Source organism: Phascolarctos cinereus, unplaced genomic scaffold (genome assembly GCF_003287225.1).
Source record: "Phascolarctos cinereus isolate Bilbo 61053 unplaced genomic scaffold, phaCin_HiC Scaffold_3;HRSCAF=262, whole genome shotgun sequence".
NCBI classification, from domain to species: Eukaryota; Metazoa; Chordata; class Mammalia; order Diprotodontia; family Phascolarctidae; genus Phascolarctos; species Phascolarctos cinereus.
Window position 1 is genome coordinate 228,882,626 of NW_027555736.1, and position 19,570 is coordinate 228,902,195.

The window sequence follows — 19,570 nt, forward strand, 5'->3', positions numbered from 1 at the left end:
CATCATGAGATGCATGACCTAACATGACAAGGAGGAACATGGAAGAACATGTGATGGGTTGTCTGGGAAGAATGTAACTCAGATGAACCAGACCAACCTAGCCCTGGTGGGTGGAGTATGGATCTTACTACCCATTTAAAAGTTGACTGTACCACTGAATCAGCACCCATGTGCCTGCTTCTCTCATGAGAAGCGTAACAAAGGCTTTCCTTCACTCATTCCTGTAGATTTTTGTTTCAGATTTTTCTCACACCTGTCTGTGTCCATGTCTGACCCCCACATATCTGCCTAGCCCCTATGTGTCCTTAGAGCACGCGCCAGCCCCCTTCTTTCATGGGCCTAAGGCCTAGGACAAATTCAAATTACAGCAAAGGTCTGCCAGGGTAAAGAACTGTCTATAGTCCTCAAGTGATGGGATTAGTCTAAAGAAAACCTCACCCTGTCCTGCAGTCTGGCTGAGCCAAAGTACCAAAAGGTTGAGCAAGATTAAAATATGGGGTCACATAGACTATGTTTTGCCCAGTGGCCTGACTTTGCCAATCTCCACCTGAATGTTAATGTCTCTCAGTATCAGTTTCTTCATCTATAAAACTGAGGTTGAACTAGATGATTGCTAAAGTCACTTTCAGTTTTAAATCCAAAATTCATCATTCTCTCAGAACTTCTACTTCCTCCTAACTTATGTATTTCTCTTGTTAGCATCAACATCCTCCCAGATATCTGTATTCAAAGCCTCCATCATCTTAGATTTCTACTTCTCTTACTGACTCTCCTTGATTTAATCCATACCAAGTTCTGTTTCTGGCTTCAAACAACAACCTTGGGTAGAAAAGGAGCTGCCTACTAGAGCCGAAACTGGAACTGGACAGTTGGGCAACACCGCCTTCCTTATTTCCTTCTTGCCTTCCTTTCCCCTCCCTCAGGTAAGGGGAAAGGGGACAATTTTTTTAGAGGGTTAGGGCAGGAAGGAAGCAGGACTGACTGAGTTTTCAGCAGGGGAGTCTCAGCTTTCTCATTCTTGTCAAAGAGAAAGGCTAGCAACCAGGTTAGGGTTTGCTGCACTCCCCCCTTCCTTACCTTTAGTCTCTTTCTCAAGTTCAGGCACATATTCTACCCTTGGCTAAGGGAAAATGAGGCTAAAGAGCAGTTAAACCTAATGAATTAATTTTAGGGATGGAACTGAAAAGTAACAGTCTTTAGCACCCTTGGCTAAAGTGGACCAACCCAACCAGGATTTCCTAAGGCTACTACTTCAGTCCCCCCATATGGTCTTGGAATGTATATATATAGGTCATATCATCTCCTCTTGCCCAACCTAAAGAGCAGCCCATCCATCTTCTGACCATCTAGTCAAAAAAGGTATTCCTTGCTTCACTCAATCTGTGACCCTGCTGACATAACATTTTTTACTTATTTTAGTTTATGTGTCATATGTCAACCAATGGGACTCTGTACTTTATATAAATACTTTAGACAGTTTGGGTAATAAATCTGATATTAAAGCTTATAAAAAATGAGGCACTGGAATGAGGGGGTATCGAAGGCCATGAAGAAGGTCTGGAGTCCACTTCACTAGACGAGGCCAGGTTCCTTTAATAAAGTGCTTTGGTTCAGAGCTCTGCCTCAGTTTCTCTTTTAGTCATTCAGGGAGATTTTTGTCCCCATATCTGCCTCAGTATTTGTTCTTTCAATTAGTCAATGAAGATTAATCTGAAGGCTCCAACATGGTAAGTTTTGAAAGGTTAGGAGAGTGAGCTACCAAGGGTCTAGGAGTCAGAGTCATGACAAGTTTTGCATCCATCCCAGCATCACTGCAGGGAGTGGCCTTTGGGAGCAACCTTAAGGACCCAGTTCAGTGGAAGCTGAGAGAAGGACTCATCTGGGAGTCATGATAAACCTGGACATGAAAGTGGAGGGACCCGTATTACACAGAACTATGCTATGTCTGAGACGACTTTTCCCAAAGAATAGATGGTATAGGAGAAAGTGTTTCCCTGAAGTGTTGAGGGGGAAGTTTGTATTTTTGTTATTATTATATCTTCATAGTAAATATCCTTTGTAAAAGCTAATTGATAGTAACTGGTGAAAAGGAACAGTGAAAGGGGAACATGACTGTCATTAAGAGAAACCTAAATTCTCTCAGGGTGCCTCTAGGATCCTGAGGGGATGTACCAGACTGACTCTGGGATGGTGAGTCCAGACCCAGAATATACTGTCTACAATTACATCATAATGTATTTACAGGTTTTGTAGTTACAGTATGATATTTCTAGAATTTTGTTGATTTTAAACTTTTTATCATATAGTTTTTGTACTTGATAAAATTCAGATTTGGACTCTAATTTTGAGAGGATTTGAAATGCCATTTTAAAAAAAATAAAATGTCATTTTAATTATGAACTTCACAAGTACCAACAAATGCGAGCATTTTCAAACACAGATGTGAGAAATAGCTAGTTTTCATTTCCACAAAAGTAATCTAAGGGTTAGGTGGAAGTTGAACAAAGAAGCCATAAAGTAAAATTAGAAAACACTATTGGTGGGTGAACAGACTAACTGGCCAAAAACCAGTTCTGAGGTTAGGTATAGGTTACCATCAAAAAGGGTGTTTCCTAATAAAGGTGAAGTAGATGCAGGCCTGGGTCCCCAAATTGTGGGGAGTGAGAGATGTAATTAGGGGCAGAGCCTCACATGGGGAAATGAGGCCCTTTGCATAGGCTGTAACTGCTGTACTATACAACCATGGGGAAACAGGGGAGGGAAATTAGAATCCAGAATAGGGAATAAAAAGGTATGTATCTGTTTGACATGTGTGCTGCCATGCATGGGATGCCCAGCCTTCCTGGCACATTAATAAAGTTTCTTCCCAGTTCAAACAATGTTTCGTGTAATTTTTGGTAAGGCTTTTTGCTGCTCACACAGAATAGAAAAGGAGACTTGCACATAAAAACCCAAATCTCCATTGTATGAAACTTGTTTCTGTTTAAGTATAATCCACATATCCAAAGTTGTCTAATGGTGTCTGTTTTCTCTTGAGTCTGTTAAAAATTCTTCCCTGGTGCTCCTTTTTTTCTCTGCCTAGTATTAATCCTCTCTCTCCTACAACTCTCCCTTTCCCATTAAAACCCTCCCTTGTAACTGACAAGAAGGCAAGTACAACAAATTTGCAAATCAGCCATGTCACAAAAGAAGTATCTCATGAAACTGTGGTCTTGAAAGTAGCTTTCTGAACCACAAGAACGTTATACACAGTAACAGCAACGCTGTTGAATGACTAACCTTGATGGAGTTAGCACTTCTCAGCAATGCAAGGATCTAAGACATTTCCAAAAGTCTCCAGATGGAAAATGCTATCCACATCCAGAGAAAGAACTGTGGAGTTTGAATGCAGATCGAAGCATACTATTTGCTCTTTTTTTAAATTCTGTTTTGTTTTGTTTCCTCTTTCTTGTGGTTCCTTCTATCGGTTCTAATTCTTCCTTACAACATGACTAATGTAAAAATATGTTTAATAGGAATGTATATGTATAGCCTTTATCAGGTTGTGCACAGTCTTGGGGAAGAAGGTGGAGAAGGACGGGGAGAAAAATTGAAAACTCAAAAGCTTATGGAAGTGACTGTTGATAAATCAAAATAAATTAATAAAAAAAAAAGAAAAAGAAAACAGCTTTCTCATCAACATAGCCCAGTCACCAACATCATAGGATCGAATTGTCTTAAAGTTTGATTTTTTTTTGTATTCAAGTACATTTAGGGTTTTATATTCAACAATCATAAGTATTTACCAATAGCCTACTATACTGGAGGAATTGTGCTTTTAGACACTGAAAAAAATAGAAATATTGGAACTGCCCAAAAGGAGCTTCCTTTTTTTATAATCATATTATGCAAATTAGTAATTCAATGTGAAAATTATCCACCTTTTTTTACATGGTGATTTGAAAGTTTAATTTTGTGGTTTTAAGAGTTATATTGGCTCAAATTCTGAAAATCTAGCCACTGTTCAGATTCCTTAAGAGTCTGGCCAATATGATGGATGTTCTAATAAACCTTGTGTTTGGGTAAAAGCAGGCTTGGGTCAAATTCTTTTGGGCAGGACCCACATGTTATGATTTTGGGGTTCCAGCATCCCCAAACCCTTAACCCTCAACATTTTAGTGGCCCGTACATGGAAACTGTCTAACCACAAGTTCTTATCCAGTCAACACTGGTGTGTAAGTATGGTATGTAAGGTATGCGGGTATGTAAGTCTCCCCCATCTTCTTTCTTGCTCTGCAGTTGGGGTTACTCTCCAAGCACCTAGGAAGGCTTGCAGGTGCTTTTCAGGCAGACACTTATGAGCCTGTCTCACACTCGGGCCTGATGCTCTCAGGCTTTCGGTCCACTGGTTTGGTTCAAGGCCATGGATCTCGGTACACCTTTGGAAGCATAGAGGACAAGGATGGATGCCCTATGTAGAAGCGCATGCTGTATTCCATCAATTCTATTGGCGCTAGGGAATTGGGAAAACTGCAGGTGCTTTTTGGTTCTGAATGGGATGTCCCAGTGAAGACTTCTCAGTGTAATTAAGGGAGTGAGTTCAGAAGGTAGGATAGGGTTAAGAATAGATTGCTGTAAGCTCTTCTCTTTTTAGTGCCAAATATTAGCAGTTAAAATGTGTCTAGTTGTTAAGCCCTGGCCTGCTTTCTGATCTTATCCAGATGTGCCTTTTGTCCCAAGCCCAGAAACCCTTAAATGTTCAAGTCCCCTTATCTCCCTTTGACAGGGTCTTATTCAGATGTCTTTCTGTTCCCAGCATGATCTGTTCAATCCCTGAGACCTTCCAAAACAATCGTAAATTATCTTCCTAACTACACATTTTTAGCCAAGTTAATGCACAGCTGTGAGGGAGGGGGAATTGAACTTCTACCTCTCAGGGTTGTCTCCTCTCATCAGAGCCATTGGTGTGAGGACACCCAAATCTCAAGAGTTGAAATAATAATAACAATTATACCTATAATAAATTAACTTTCTGTTTCTCCTTTGACACCTCTGTGTTTTTGTTTTATTGTTAATTTGAGTGGCATCCCACACAGTTCCCTGAGGCTTACTTACTCCCTTCCCTAACCACCCCTGAATCCTCCCTGGTGGAGGTTACAGGGAAAATGTAGAACAGCTAAAAACATCTTAGCAGATTTTGGAAGTTTTGTGATCGATCATTAAGGAGTTTTGAAACACCTCCTTACAACCCTGGTCACTCCCTTCCCTTGACAAGAGAGTATCTGTTAGTCCCTCTCATAAGAAAAGAGAGTTTCACACACCTCTCCTCTGAATTCACCCTCTACTAAAGGGGTCCCACTGGAAATGGCCTTGGGCCCTGGGGCAACCTTTGGCTGGAAGCATCACCCAGGTTCAGCACATCCTGCTCAAGGTAAAGAAGCTAGCCTCCAAACTTGGGTAAGCACACTCTTTTAAAGTTGTAATTTTAACTGTTAGTGATGAGATGTTGATTCTCCCTGTAAAAAATTTTAGAAATGCATTGAACAAAACTGAAGTCACCTCATTGGTTTGTTTCAAGTTTGAAATTGGTGAACTTTTTGTATCAGTTATGTGTGGGACAGCGACCCTAACCCAAATTAAACTCAGAGACTTCTCAAGGTGGAAAGCAAAGGTTACATTCATTACAGTCTCGAGAGATGGCTGTCTGCTCCTCTGATACACGTGGAGAGACAGAGACCCAGTAACAGGGGCCACCCTATGGAAGCAGATCTCTGCCCACCACTCAAACAAGCCTCCACCCACCATGCAAACAAGTTTCCAGCCATCACTATCCCTTACCCCTTAACTGGGGGTGGGCGTACATTCTAACTGGGAGGTGGGGCTTACATGCTAAACTGGAAAGTCTCTTCCTATCCCCTTAACCAGGAGGTGGGGCTTACATTCCAGGCTCTAAATTCAAAGACAAGGAAAGAGGCTGGAAGCCAAGGGAAAGGGCTCAGGTTGGGGGTGAGGCAGGGCTTATTCTTTTTGTTAAGTGCTTAAAAACAGGGTCTGAGTGGGGGAGGATTTTGAAAGTAATAATCAAGAATTATTTGACCCTTTCAGGAGCCTTCACTTCTGAGAGTTCATTTCTCACACTACCTTCTGAACTCATTAACTTAATTACACTGAGAAGTCTTCACTGGGATATCCCATTCAGTTATGTCAAACAACTTTTCACAATTTGGTAACCACTAAAATAATTTGGCTTATTGTTGGTTATTGCTTTAATGTGTAAACTTGCCAAAAAGCTTGTTTGGATTTTGCCTTGCTGAGAATTTACAAGTATATAGAAATAATCTCTAATGATTGGCTTTTTACACCAGGACAAATTTTAAGTTTGAGATGTAAATCCTGGAAAAGATTTTCCTAAGTTGTGATTAGTGAAAATTGCTATGTGCGTTAAAAGCTCATAGGTATTTTGAATTGTCTGATGGATCATAATAATACATCAATAATCAATAATCCACCATCTCAGAGAAATGCTACACGCTACTCAGAGAGAATGTGATACTGGTGGAAAGTCAGAATTGGGAAAAGCTGAGAGGACAATTGTAGCCTCAGTCTAAGATAGGATCCTCCTGGCTCAGTTTCCCCATTATGTTCCTTTGAAAAGGAATGTTACCCACCTGGCTATTCCTCAGTCTGGTTACAGGGTGGATTTTATACTTGCTGGTTGGAAAACTGAATTATCTGAATCCAAACAGAGCTAAGGATGTCTTATCCTGTTATATCTGGGCCCTGCAGTCTTTTCTGTCAGATTTGTGTCTTCCAAACTACAAGCCATTCACTTACAGTTGGTAGCAAACACCAGGTACCAAGCCAATGTCCCCCCATCGTTCCCTGGATGAAGCCTGTGCTAGGTTCCAGTCAACCTCCTCTTTGGGACCCCCTCGAGGCAGGGACCCCTTGCCAGCAGAAAGCAGTTTCAGAAGCCAAGATCTTCACCCCTTACCCAAAAGAATTGGGTCCTGTTTGTTTGAGGGGGGAATGATGACAATGGGATCTAGACCCCAAAAAGGAAAAATCCTGGACTTTCTCACATGGCCAAAAATCTGGCATTTGCCTGAGGCTATAATCCCATGAACTGGCCTTTTGTTGTGCCTACACCCAATTTCCCAATTCTCTGCTACCCTTAACCTAGCTTACCCCTCCATTGTTTTCTTTCCTTATGGCCCCAGGCCACTTCCCACCCTTAATCCTAGCTAGGCTGCATTCTCCCTTGGCCACTTGGTCCCAGGCCCTGGCATTCTATTACCTCACAGTCCCTGAAGACTACTTGAAAGACTTCCACAGTCTTTCTAGATATAAGGTCATCTAGTCTCCATCAAAATGGTCAGATGCTTAAAATCTAGGTACTGCTCAGATTCCTTAAGAGTCTGGCCAAAATGGCAGATGTTCTAATAAACCTTATCTTTGGATGAAAAAAAAAAGAGTTATATTGTTCAGTACCTCTGATTCATGAGTAAGCTGTCTGAATAAGTGTGCTATCTTAACAAACTGCACTGAATTGTAAAATGAAATGCTTCGGATAGGAGTTTATTAAATATTCACCATATAATTCATTAAATTATTTCAGAATTATTCTGTAATAATTGCTTGCAGAATACGTGACAGCAATGTGGATCTTGGGTTTCTCAACCCAAATTAGAGATGAGTAACGACTCCCCAGGGAATCTTGATTTGGGACGCATGAGTTGGGGAAGGGAGGAGGGAGAGAAATAAGAATGAGAAGACAATATCCTCATGAAGAGATAAGCTGATAATAGAAAGAGAAACAGAAACAGGGCAGAGACTGCCTACTGATGCATGAAAGCAGCAGAGGAGAATGAGAAAACAAAAACAGCAGCTTCTGGCTGACATTAGACAAACAGCATCTGAAGATACTGCTGGGATCTGACTGGAGAAGGCAGAATCCTGCTGTATGAAGAGCTGGCTGGCTTTGTCTGAATTGCTCTTCACCACAGAGCCCAGAGAGCAGCATAAGGGAGCAAATCTGGAAAGCTGAAGACTGTAGACTTAGGGCTCCCATTCCACTGAAAGAGTGTAATGCACCTGTTTAGAAAAAAAGCTTAATGCTGCTTTTGTTGCCTAAGAGTAGCAGAGTAGTGGCTTCATCCAGCAGGAGCAGAGAGGCCCAGAAGAGGAGTAGGCCTGCATAGCAGGTGAAATACAGACTTGTGTAAGGTCTGCAGTCCAGAGTTGTGAGTTCCCTTCCAGTGCTTCACTGCTAGGTTTCTTTGTGTGCCCACTTTCCCCCATGGGCATTATATGTATTGGTGGAAGAATGTGTCCCAGTTTTATAGGTATACTGTTATATTTTGACTATTCATGCATTTTCCTTCTCTTGAAAATGTTACTTTATGATTTTTTTTGTGTTTTGCCTTCTTGATTACTAAATATTTGGTGTTGAAGAGTCAACCGTGTCATTTTGAGTACTTCGTATAAATGAGAAGCAAAGCAAGTTGTAGGAGTGTATCTCCTCCCCATGAACAGGGCTATTGTTATGACACTGAAGAAGAGCAGAAACAGTATGGCCAACCCTTTGGAGGGACCCCCCAAACCTGGAGTGGGTACCAATAGGATGAGTGAGCCAGCTCCAGCCTGAGGAGAGAGCCTAGAGGGAATCAGAGAAACAATGCCACATCTGTGCACCTGTAATTATTTTAATGAACTATTTTCAATTTTTAAAAATTTCAAACGCTTTACATAAAGATTTGTGTTTTACATTAAGACTTGTGCATACCACTTAACTACATTTTACAGAATACCTATGAAGATTCTGTCTCTCTTCCAAAAGCCCTTTTAGTTCTTTTCAAATTATAGTGGTAAGGTAAAAGAAAACATAAATATTTCTGCCTTCCTTTCTGGGTCCTGTTCCCGAAAGTAACCAAAGAATAAATACCTATAATTCCTGTACTTTTCTTAATTTCAAACAGTTCAAGATGATGGTAAAAAGATATAGCAGAGGAATTAAGTGCCCTAGGTCTGAGTCTAAAATTAATTCAAATATCATTTTCCCCTTCATTTCATCTTATGTTTCAATGCAGTTTATCATTTTCCACAAATTAAAAGGCTACCTGCATTGTCAGACATTTTTTTTTGTAATGATAATATAGGTAAAATGTGGCTCCCATAATTTCTTAATGGCCTGGGTAAAGTATATGTAGTGAGATGCAATTGTTACAAAATATAATCAGGCTCAAAAGGAAAGTGTCTTTATTTATGTTCCAATCAGACCTTTACATAGTTCTTAAAGTATTTAAAGACTTGAGTTTGTTCATCTTCTTGAAGACAAAACACAACTGAACAATCTGAATATTGTCAAGCTTAACTTTTACAGGAAGTCTTAATGATAATGTTATAAAGTAGCAAGCACTCTATTCCCACTAGATGCAAAAGTCAATGATTAGAAATGAATAAAAAATTACCTGAGATGGATATTGAAAAGGTTCTAGTACAAAGTAATTTCTCAATTGTTGTTTTATTCAGAATATTAAAAATAGTACTAAAATCTTCTGTGGATTCAAAATATCAAATACAAACATCACACATAATGCTAGCTCTTGGAAGAAAATGAAAAATGGGTCATGCTGACCTTTTGTTACACTATAATTAGTCATACATAGGGTATATGAAGTTGGAAGAAATAATTATCATTAAAGCTATCACCAATGCTGCAAATATGAAATAAAATGAGACAAAATAAAAGTTAGTTTAATTAATCTAATAAATCTATTAACAGACTTTAAAATCTCTCTTGTTAAAAGTGAAAAGAAATCTGCTTGATGTTCTTGTTCAAGTGTAATCCAATGAAAGGACAGAGATTTTTATTCAGAAATACGAACGATTTGTTTCCCAATATTGCCTCCTTTCATCAAAGATTCGAAGGCAACTGAAAAAGAAAAAATAAATTACGTTGAAGAATTGGTGTCAGTTACATAATATCACCAGTTTTATAATTAATTGTTATCATAGCTCAAAATAACATTATATATCCATATATCAAAATGGAGGTGTATAATTCTGAATAAAGTCCTAAATGATTATATCAGTTTTGAAGCACACAGATTAGTCCAAATCATGGTAAGAAGCAACTTAAACATTAGTACCTGAACTGAAAATGTCCATCAGTTACTAACTATACTCATTTACTATTAGCTCAGGAGAGAAAATAAGTGAAAAAAGTTATGAAATAATCTCTTATAAAGAAAATAAGAAATAATAATTATAGAAGATGAGTAAATAAAACTAACATCTGTTAACAAACTTAGGGTTTTCTGTAAATGTGGTATTCAGAAGAGTAGTTACAATGTTCACAATATGGATTTCTCCTAAGGCAAATATTCAATTTTTTATGGAAAATAAAAGATTTCAGAAAATAAAAAGGTTTTATGTAACATAACTCTAAAATAAAATTTTAATGGCTAAGTACATGTGGACATATTCACCAAAGAAGAGCCGAAGAGAATTTTGAAAGCTATGTATATGGGGACCACAAAAAAAAAATCTATTTTCTTTTTTTTAATAGAAATTTATCTATTTTTAGTTTTCAACATTTACTTCCACAAGATTTTGAGTTCCTAATTTTCACCCCATCTCGCCCCTCCCCCCACCCCAAGATGGCATGCATTCTGAATACCCCTTCCACTAGCCTGCCCTCTCTTCTATCTCTCCCCCCCCTTCTCTCCTCTTCTTACCCTTCTATTTTCCTGTAGGGCAAAACCAAATCTATTTACATGAGAACTAAATATTAAAAATTTTCCCCAATCTGTGTAATATATAAACTGTGAAAAGTACTCCCCATTCATTCTGTAAAAATGCGCATACTGTTTGAGGAGCTCTAGAAAGACCCTCATAGAACGAGACGCACTAAAAAAAGATGTTCCTCTTAAATATCATTAAGTTGAATCTTTGGTAGAGGTTGGATAAGTTCATATTCCATTCAAATTAATGTAACATTTCCCAGAAATAAAAAAAAAGCCATGATGGAGAAAAGGAGAGAAAGAAAGGAATGCCTGTAAAAGTACTGTTTCAGAGCAAGAACTTACACTTGAATTATTACAGAATTTCTGATCATCTTACCTCCCATGTTTTCCAAGCCATTGATCACTGTCTCTCTAACCTACAAATCAAAATAAATGGAATTAATTTTCTTTCTTACTTTTCAAGGGCAAACTATTCAGCACTTTCCCCTTTTAAGAAAGATATACTTCTAATATGCAACATATGATCTATAAAGCAGAGAAATCATATTTTTATGAATGAAATCTGTTTTTCCCCACCAACTGATATGGTTTTTTCCTTTCCCCCTCTCATACTCTACCCCTAAGCATCTCTGCCAAATAAACAAACAGAATGGAAAACATTTTCTACCAAATCAAAGCAGCTGCAAACAAAACGTAATCTTTGTTGTTGTTCAGTCACTTTCAGTAGTGTCTGACTCTATATGACCCCATTTGGAGTTTTCTTGCAAAGATACTGAAGTGATCTACCATTTCTTTCTCCAGTTCATTTCATAGACAAGGAAGCTGAGGCAAACAAAGTTAAGTGACTTGCCCAGGATCACACACCTAGTAAGTGTCAGAGGACAAATTTGAACTCATGAAGATGAATCTCCCTGACTCCAGGCCCATACTCTATCCATTGTGCTACTTAGCTGCCCTATAACCTTTGTAAAGGATAACTTTTAGTAAGAATAATTATAGATTTGTTTTCTATTGTATAATTTAGAATTCTTACATTAAGTAAGAATTTTTAAAAGTAGGAGTGTGCACACATTTTAATCAGCCATTTTCTCCCAAATGGCTAAGAAATTAACTGATTTATTATTAACAGGCTCCTTCTAACTTCTGACATCCTTTCCCTCCTATACGTTACTGAAAGTAAACTATTGGGCTAGATGTTCATTAAGAAATTTTTTCTATCTGCAATACCTTCTTTGATGTACCTGCCCCCTATAATTATACACATAGAGACACTATGGGAGTGGAATACTGTATACACCATCACATTCACTGGGTCTTGAGTGGTTATATGGAACTGCTTTTCTCCTTTTTCCCCCCATTATTCTTTGTTACAACGCATGGCTCACTGAGTAGGAGAGTGGTAAAGGGTATATTCAGACATGATCTGATATTAAGACAAAATAAATTTTTTAAAAAAGAAATCCTGCCATGAAAAAAGTTTTCTTTGAAATGTTTCTGGTATTCACTTCTTCCTCTCCATTTCCACTGCCACCTGAAGGAATGCAGTACACCAAGGTGACAAAATATGGAGGAGAAAAAAAGAACAGAAATCCCAGCCTTTGCCTCTCTACTTCAGAAGGACCAAGTCTCAAAGTGGGTGATAGAAACATGAGGGCCAAAGCGCAGACACGAACACTTCCAGCACAGTCACCAATCCACACCGAATATCAGGGCTATCAGTACAGCAAGGTCATTACCAGAGGGGGAGTGAAGATGGTGGAGTAGCAGGAAGTACAGTGAGCTCCCCAAGAACCCTCCTCCAACTCCCCCAAAGACAGGTAGAAAATGCACCAGGCTTCACTATACATGTTTGTACTGCATTGTATTTCTTTCTTCCTCAACGGGCAGAGGGAGCAGGAAGAAAATTTGGAACTAAAAGCAAAATTTTTTAAAAACAAAAGAAAAAGAAAATGTACCAGAATGAATCCTGATTGGGAAATTGAAGGGAAGAAAAAAAGTAAAGTGAGTCATTCTTCGGGCCCAGGTCAGACAGAGATCTATAGATGGTGGGGATCTGGTGAAAAGCGCACTACCTGGAACGTTCTAGTACCGAGGGTCTAGGGGTATTCTGCTGAAACTCTACATGTATGTTGCTCAGGCCCACATCCAGGTCAGGAACATGCAGAGCTTAGACCAGGGAGGGAGTGATCAGACTTCGCCCTGGATCATGATGATCACCCAGGGAACACTGAATACTTGCAGGTCCCCAACCTGAGCCGTCCCTGAGATTCTAGAATACCTCCGTCCTCAAGAACCCCAAGAAAGTAGGAACAGGACTGCCCCACAACAATTCCAACACATCCTCTGGACCAGATTAAAATGTAATTGGGAAATACTTCACAAAGTAAATAAAAATAGGACACATCATGGATATGTTAATTTCTGGTTGCCTAAGCAAAGATGTAGCCTGCAGAGATTAGCTTCTATTTGAGTTTGATATCACTGATCTAAACTACTGGTTCGTAAACTTTTTGGTCTCAGGGTCCCTTTGCACCCTTAAAAATTGCTGAGGACTCCAAATAGCTTTCATTCCCTTGGGGCTGTGGTTATTAGTGTTTTCCAGTTAGAAAGAAAATGGATATTTAAAAATGTTTATTCATTCTAAAATAACGATAAATCTGTTATATATTTATATGACCTTTTCATGAAAAATAACTATTACCCCAAAGAAAAAATTTACAGTAACATAGCATTGCTTTCCATATTTTTGCAAATCTCTTCAATGTATATTTTAGCAGAAAACAGGTTGTTTCTCCTATATGCTTTTACATTCAGTCTGTTGTGATACATTGATTTGGTTAAAGCATATGAAGATAATTCAGCCTCAAATGGATAGATAGTTGGGAAATGGAGGAGCATTTTAATAGTTAAATAATTTTTTAGTATTCTTAGGAAAATAATTTTGACCTCAGGGACCCTCTAAAAGGGATTTGGTGGTACCTTGAGATTCATGGATCACCCTTTGAGAATCCATGAGCTAGAGATTTTTATTCAAATCTTATCTCAGTACTAGAATCCCCCCAGAAACAAAGTAATATAATCTTCATATCAATTGATTTGTGTATTTAAATTAACTGTAGTGAGCAACTGGACACTTTTCCCAGCTATATAATTTGAACTAACTATACCCAGGATAACAATCTGATTTTTCAAACTATACAGAAATTGAGGCTCATTACATTTGAGGAATAAGATAAAAGGAATAAATTAATAAGGACATAGCATCAAGTCCTACCTTTAATTTTCCTTCTTTAAACCACTGACTCAGTTGTAGAATTCCAGACTCAAATTTGTCCTTGTGTTCAAGCACCCCAAATGCTTCCCTATTGAAAAATAAAAGAAAGCAATCTAAAACAGGAGAAAAGCAAGATCAGATAATTTCACAAGCCTCTGAAATCTTTTCATGGAACAAATATCATGGCTTAATCATATTGAGCTCAGTCAGATGTGGTTTAGACAAATGTTATGAAAATAAAAGATAACAGGAAGTCAATGTCAAAATAATCATGAATTAACAGAACCTGTTTACCTGGCTTCAAGTGGTTTTTAAATGCATAGCACTACTCTGCTGGGTTTCTACTCCAAGGAATAAGATGCCCCTCCCAGGATAACCTCATTACATCTAATCTCATAAACCATGATGCTAAATCAAGCCCTGATTGCCCTGACCTCCCTCATTCTACTCTCCTCTTTGATTGGAGGGCTGGCAGGTGAAGTACCAAAGCCTTCCCAATGCCTTCCTTTACAAAGGGCAGAAGGTAGGCTCTCAGCTCCTTTGTCCACATTGCATCTGCTTCTCTGCCTAGTCTCAACTCCAGGGAACACGATGCTCCCCAGTATTCCCCAATGCACTTCCCCTCACACCTTTCCTGCTCTTTTTGTATGTTGTCTCCCCCCATTAGATCATAAGCTCCTTGAAGGCAAGAATTGTCTTTATTAACAGTATTCCTAGCCCTTAGCAAAATGGCTGGCACATAATAAAACCTTTATTGGATTGGATTGGGATGGGGGAACAGCTCTGGGCAAAAAAGCATATCTCTGTGTGTATATATTTACATATATACATACAGCATATTGCATATATGATTTTAATATGGTAGTAAATGAAGAAAAGAAAGAATACCTTGTGATGTTTTTTGTTTTCAGAATTGACTCTACTTCAGGAAGCAATGTGGGAAAAGGAGTCATATTATCATTGTACTGAGAGATCTGGCCACACAGGATAATATGGCTGTTCTGATTCATCTGTTCAGAGAAAAATGATTAATATCTCCCCCAAGAAATAGATGTTTCTCTGTAGTTACTAAATATGAAGCTGCTTTATGAAAAGAATGAATGTTTTCATGGAATAAGTGTCAATATCAATTGGGAAATGGCTAAACAAGCTATGATATATGATTGTAATGTGATATTATTGTGCTACAAGAAATGATAAGCAGGATGATTTGAGAAAAACTTAGAAAGACCTACACAAAGTGATGGAAAGTACAGTGAACAAAACCAGAAGAACATTGTACGCAGTAACAATACTGTTCGATGAAGAACTGTGAATGAGTTAGCTATTCTCAGCAATTCAATGATCCAAGACAATCCCAAAGGACTAATGATAAAGCATGAAGATCTGCCTCCAGAGAAAGAACTGATATTGTTTGAATACAGACTGAAGCATGCTATTTTTCTCTTTCTTTCATTTTTTCCTTTTATTTGACTCTTCTTGTACAAAATAACCAATATGGAAATATTTTACATGATTGCACATGTATAAACTATATCTGATTGCTTGCCATCTCAGGGATGGGGGAGGAAGGAGAGAAGGAGGGAGGGAGGAAGAGAGAATTCGGAACTCAAAACTTTAAATAAAAATGTTTTAAAATTAAAAAAAGACTTATTAAAATATTAATAAGTGTCAATGAAAGCATCCTTGGAAGGTACAAGAAAACAAATACCCTGACTATTCCATTAATAGTAACTTAGAGGGGCAGCTAGGTGGCACAGTGGATAGAGCACCTGCCCTGAAGTCAGGAGGATCTGAGTTCAAATCCGGCCTCAAAACACACACTTGACACTTACTAACTGTGTCACCCTGGGCGAGTCACTTAACCCCAATTGCCTAAAAGAACCCAAAACACAATACTAACTTAGAGATTTTTGGGGGGAGAGGGTGGACTCTTATCTATGGCATGTATTTATGAACATCAAATGGTAAGCAAATGGATATATAGAGGGAAGGTGAAACTTCCTAATCAGGAAAAAAATGTAATATTAAAATTCTGTAATTTTAAGGAAACAGAAGCTCATTTTCAAAATTTCACTTCACTTCAAATTAGGCTAAACTATCTAGTAAAGTGATATGTAACAACTGACAGTGAAATACTAAAACTCTATAAAACATAAAATGTTCATCCACTTGTAGTCATTTCAGTTTACTCTCTTAGCTTCCCAACTGGACATGTTGGGAGTAGTAAGTAGAAACTGGATGATGGTGAGACAGGAAGAGTCCTTTGATTCTAGCAAAGACAATTCTGTTTCTTTCTGAGAAACCTTGAGCGCACCCCAAGATCAGCCATCATTTGATTGCACCTAGCTCATGTATGCCTTTCTTTCCTCATGGCATGATTACATGTAATTCTTTTTTCTTCCTAATATATTTTCCATATTCTTTATGACAAGCATGAAAGACATCAAAAGCTTACTACTTATGAAGAAATAACATTAATTCATTTACTTGGAAGAATTAATGTGAAAAGGATTGGATTATCTCATTTGACAGAATGCCTTGCTTGAGGGCAAGGACTGTTGCACTTTTGGCACTATATCCCCCGTTCTGCATGGTGCCTGGAACACAGTAGGTGCACAGTAAATGCCTGTTGATTAGCAAAAAGCTAAATGTTCAACACTATCTAGAAAACATCTAACTCCATATCTTTTCACCCTTCTATTCCGTCCTCGCGAATTCTTGTTCTATATAACTAACAAAGTTCTCTGATTGTTAGGTCTGCTTCTCTCATGCTACCTCCATCTTCTGGCACTCATTAAGACCTGATACTCAATGACACTTCATCACTTGCATTCGTTCTAGGATGGGTTGCACCTTCTCTCAAACTCCCCAACTCACTGGTCCCAGGAAGAGAGGTGGAATACTTCTTGGTCCTCTTTAATGCTTTCAGACTCTCCCTCTGCCATCACTCAGCAAACTGTCCTCATTTAAGAGTCACTATCCATATTTATCACTCAGATTGAGGTGTCTATTGTCTACCAAGCCCTAGGACATTCCTCCTCTTGTCTCAATGCATTCAGTGCCTTGGCTCCTTTTCCATCCAAGTTCATGCTTTATATTAAGGAATTCAACATGAATATCATGATATTTCCAGAAATACCCTAACCTCCCATTCCTTTAATCTATTTAACTCCCATGAGCCATTTCTTCACTCCACCTCAGCTATACAAAGCTGAGAGAGATGCCCTTCATCTCACAATTGCCCCAAAATATTCCACTTCCATGATGAGTAGCTGACATTTCTCTATTTTATTCTAATCTCTTATAGTTCTATCTGTCTTTGTGCTGTCAAGACCCTCACCCTAAGACTGCTCTTTTTGCTGCTCTCTTTGTTTTCCAGAGCCAAGTCCTGAGCTTGGCATAACAATAATCCTTTGCACTCACCCTCTGGATGAACTCAGCTGCAGCTAAATCACAGAACTGACTTAAACCAGCTCCAAGTGGTCCCTGAGCTCAGAGAGGCATCTAAAGCAACCATGTCTTGGTCATGAAGCCCTGCCAAGAATAGATCTTTGGTCACTAGGCAAACTCACCTCTTTGTCACTATTGCACTTCACTCCTATGGTCACACCTCAATGCTTTGTTCTCTGTCTGGGCACAGCTATGTGTAAAAGGGCTGAGCCTTGCTGCTTTGGTCTTAGAGGGGACCCTGGCACACGTGTCTGGTTTTCCTCCTCTAGTGGAATAAAGAAGGCTCTTTGTCTATAAACTCGGGGAGCTCTTTGCTTTCATCTTCTTTTGCTTTTCAGATTGGATACTTGGTATAAATCATTTCCTATAACCTCTGTGGCTCTTTGGTTACAGTTAACAGTTGGTGTATAATCTCTGTGAGCTCTTTCATATTTCCGGAGTTTAAGAGTTGGTGCATAATCTCTCTGGCTCTTTGGTCATTTATTTTCAGAGTGTGACAATGCTTTACTCTTCTTAAACCTATTCTTCATGTTCATTATAACCTCCAAATTCCTCCAATCCCCAGGACTATCCCAGGCCTTTAGCCTTGCTCTAATTACACTCTCCTCCCTTTCACTCATCCCATATGTCCAGTGAGTTGCAGATCTCGTCATTTCTACTCTTTTGAAATTTCTTTCTTTCACACTGCCACCACCCTAGTTCAGGCCAGTAACACCTGTTGCCTGGAGTATTGTAGCAGCCTCCCTTCCTCAAGTGTCTCTCCCCTCCACTCCAACCTCCACAAAGCTGCCAAAGTGATTTTCCTGAAGTACCTCTCTGACAACATCACACCTAAACTCAATACACTTCAGTGGCTCCCTCTCACCTCCAAGATCAAATAAAACTGCTCTGTTTTTCACTTCATGATCTTCACACACTGGCCCCTTCCTGCCTTTCCGGTCTTCTTCCAGGTAACTCTCCTCTACACACTCAGTGGTCCAGGCACACTGGCCCACTAGTGCTGCCTCACACGCAATGCTCCATTTCCCCTCTCCATGACTTTGTATTGTTGCTGTTCAGCTGTTTTCATTCTGGTCCAACTCCTTGTGACCGCATTTGGGGTTTTCTGGGTAAAGATACTGGAGTGGTTTGCCATTTCCTTCTCTAGCTCACTTTACAGATGAGGAACTTTTTAATTTTACATTTTATAGTTGAGGCAAACAGAGTGACTTGTCCAGGGTCACATAGCTAATAAGTGTCTGAGGCCCAATTTGAACTCGGGAGAGATGAAGACTCTTCCTGTGTCAGGCCTGGCCACTGTGCCACCTACCTGTCTTTGCACTGGCTGCCCCCAAATGACTAAAATGCAGTCTCTTCTCACCACCATCTCTTGGAATTCCCATTTTCCTTGAAAACTCAGCTCAAGTACAAGATTCACTATCTTGATTTCAGCAGCTACTAATGCACTTCCGTCTCCGAAAAGTATCTTCTATTTACTTTTTATATATTTGTAAGTGTATGTAATGTCTCCTCTCTTGGGAGGGCAACATCTGTTTTGCTTTTTTCTTTGGATCCATAGTGGCAGACACTCAGTAGGTAGTTAGTCAGAGCTTGCTGACTAACTGTTCTTATCGTAGCTCTGCAAGAGACACAAACGAGATGCTGAGCATGACTGCCTTGAAGAAGGCAGTAATAAACCATCAGACTGCTCTATCAGAGCAAGCATAGAACTTGGTGGAACTGGTTTTGGATGGTGAGCAACAAAGTGTGTGTGTGTGTGTGTGTGTGTGTGTGTGTGTGTGTGTAAAACAACAGAAATAAGAATCATTCAAATTTATAGCAGGAAGTGATCAATCACCTGGCGTATAACAGTATCGCTGATGTCACCACCAACATTGTCAAAGTAAACGTCCACTCCAGATGGGCACACCTTGCGGAGTTCTTCTGCCACATTCCCTTTCTTATAATTAATTGCAGCATCAAAGCCCAGTTCTGAGACCAAGATGGAGCACTTCTCGTCTGTTCCACAAATTCCCACCACTCTGGAACAGCCTTCCAAACGGCCAATCTATAAAAATAACAGTTTGGATATTAAATAGTTTCATATTTGTATAACAGTACCTAGAATGGTGGAAAA

At 39.1% G+C, this 19,570-nt stretch overlaps 1 protein-coding gene across 5 annotated transcripts in view; it reads right to left on the minus strand.

Annotated features, from left to right (window-relative positions):
- Positions 1-9,220: 9,220 nt before the first annotated feature.
- The window catches only part of LOC110208345 (prostaglandin reductase 2-like), a 544,334-nt gene continuing 533,984 nt past the window's right edge, over positions 9,221-19,570 (minus strand). For all 5 annotated transcript variants that reach the window (XM_078151485.1, XM_078151486.1, XM_078151487.1 and 2 more), the window contains exons 6-10: positions 19,292-19,501; positions 14,890-15,011; positions 14,002-14,089; positions 11,104-11,143; positions 9,221-9,913 (exon numbers count right to left, since the gene is read on the minus strand). In XM_078151485.1, the coding sequence (XP_078007611.1) occupies positions 9,849-9,913; positions 11,104-11,143; positions 14,002-14,089; positions 14,890-15,011; positions 19,292-19,501 (525 nt within the window). In that variant the 3' untranslated portion in view covers positions 9,221-9,848. The remainder of the gene's footprint in view (positions 9,914-11,103; positions 11,144-14,001; positions 14,090-14,889; positions 15,012-19,291; positions 19,502-19,570) is intronic.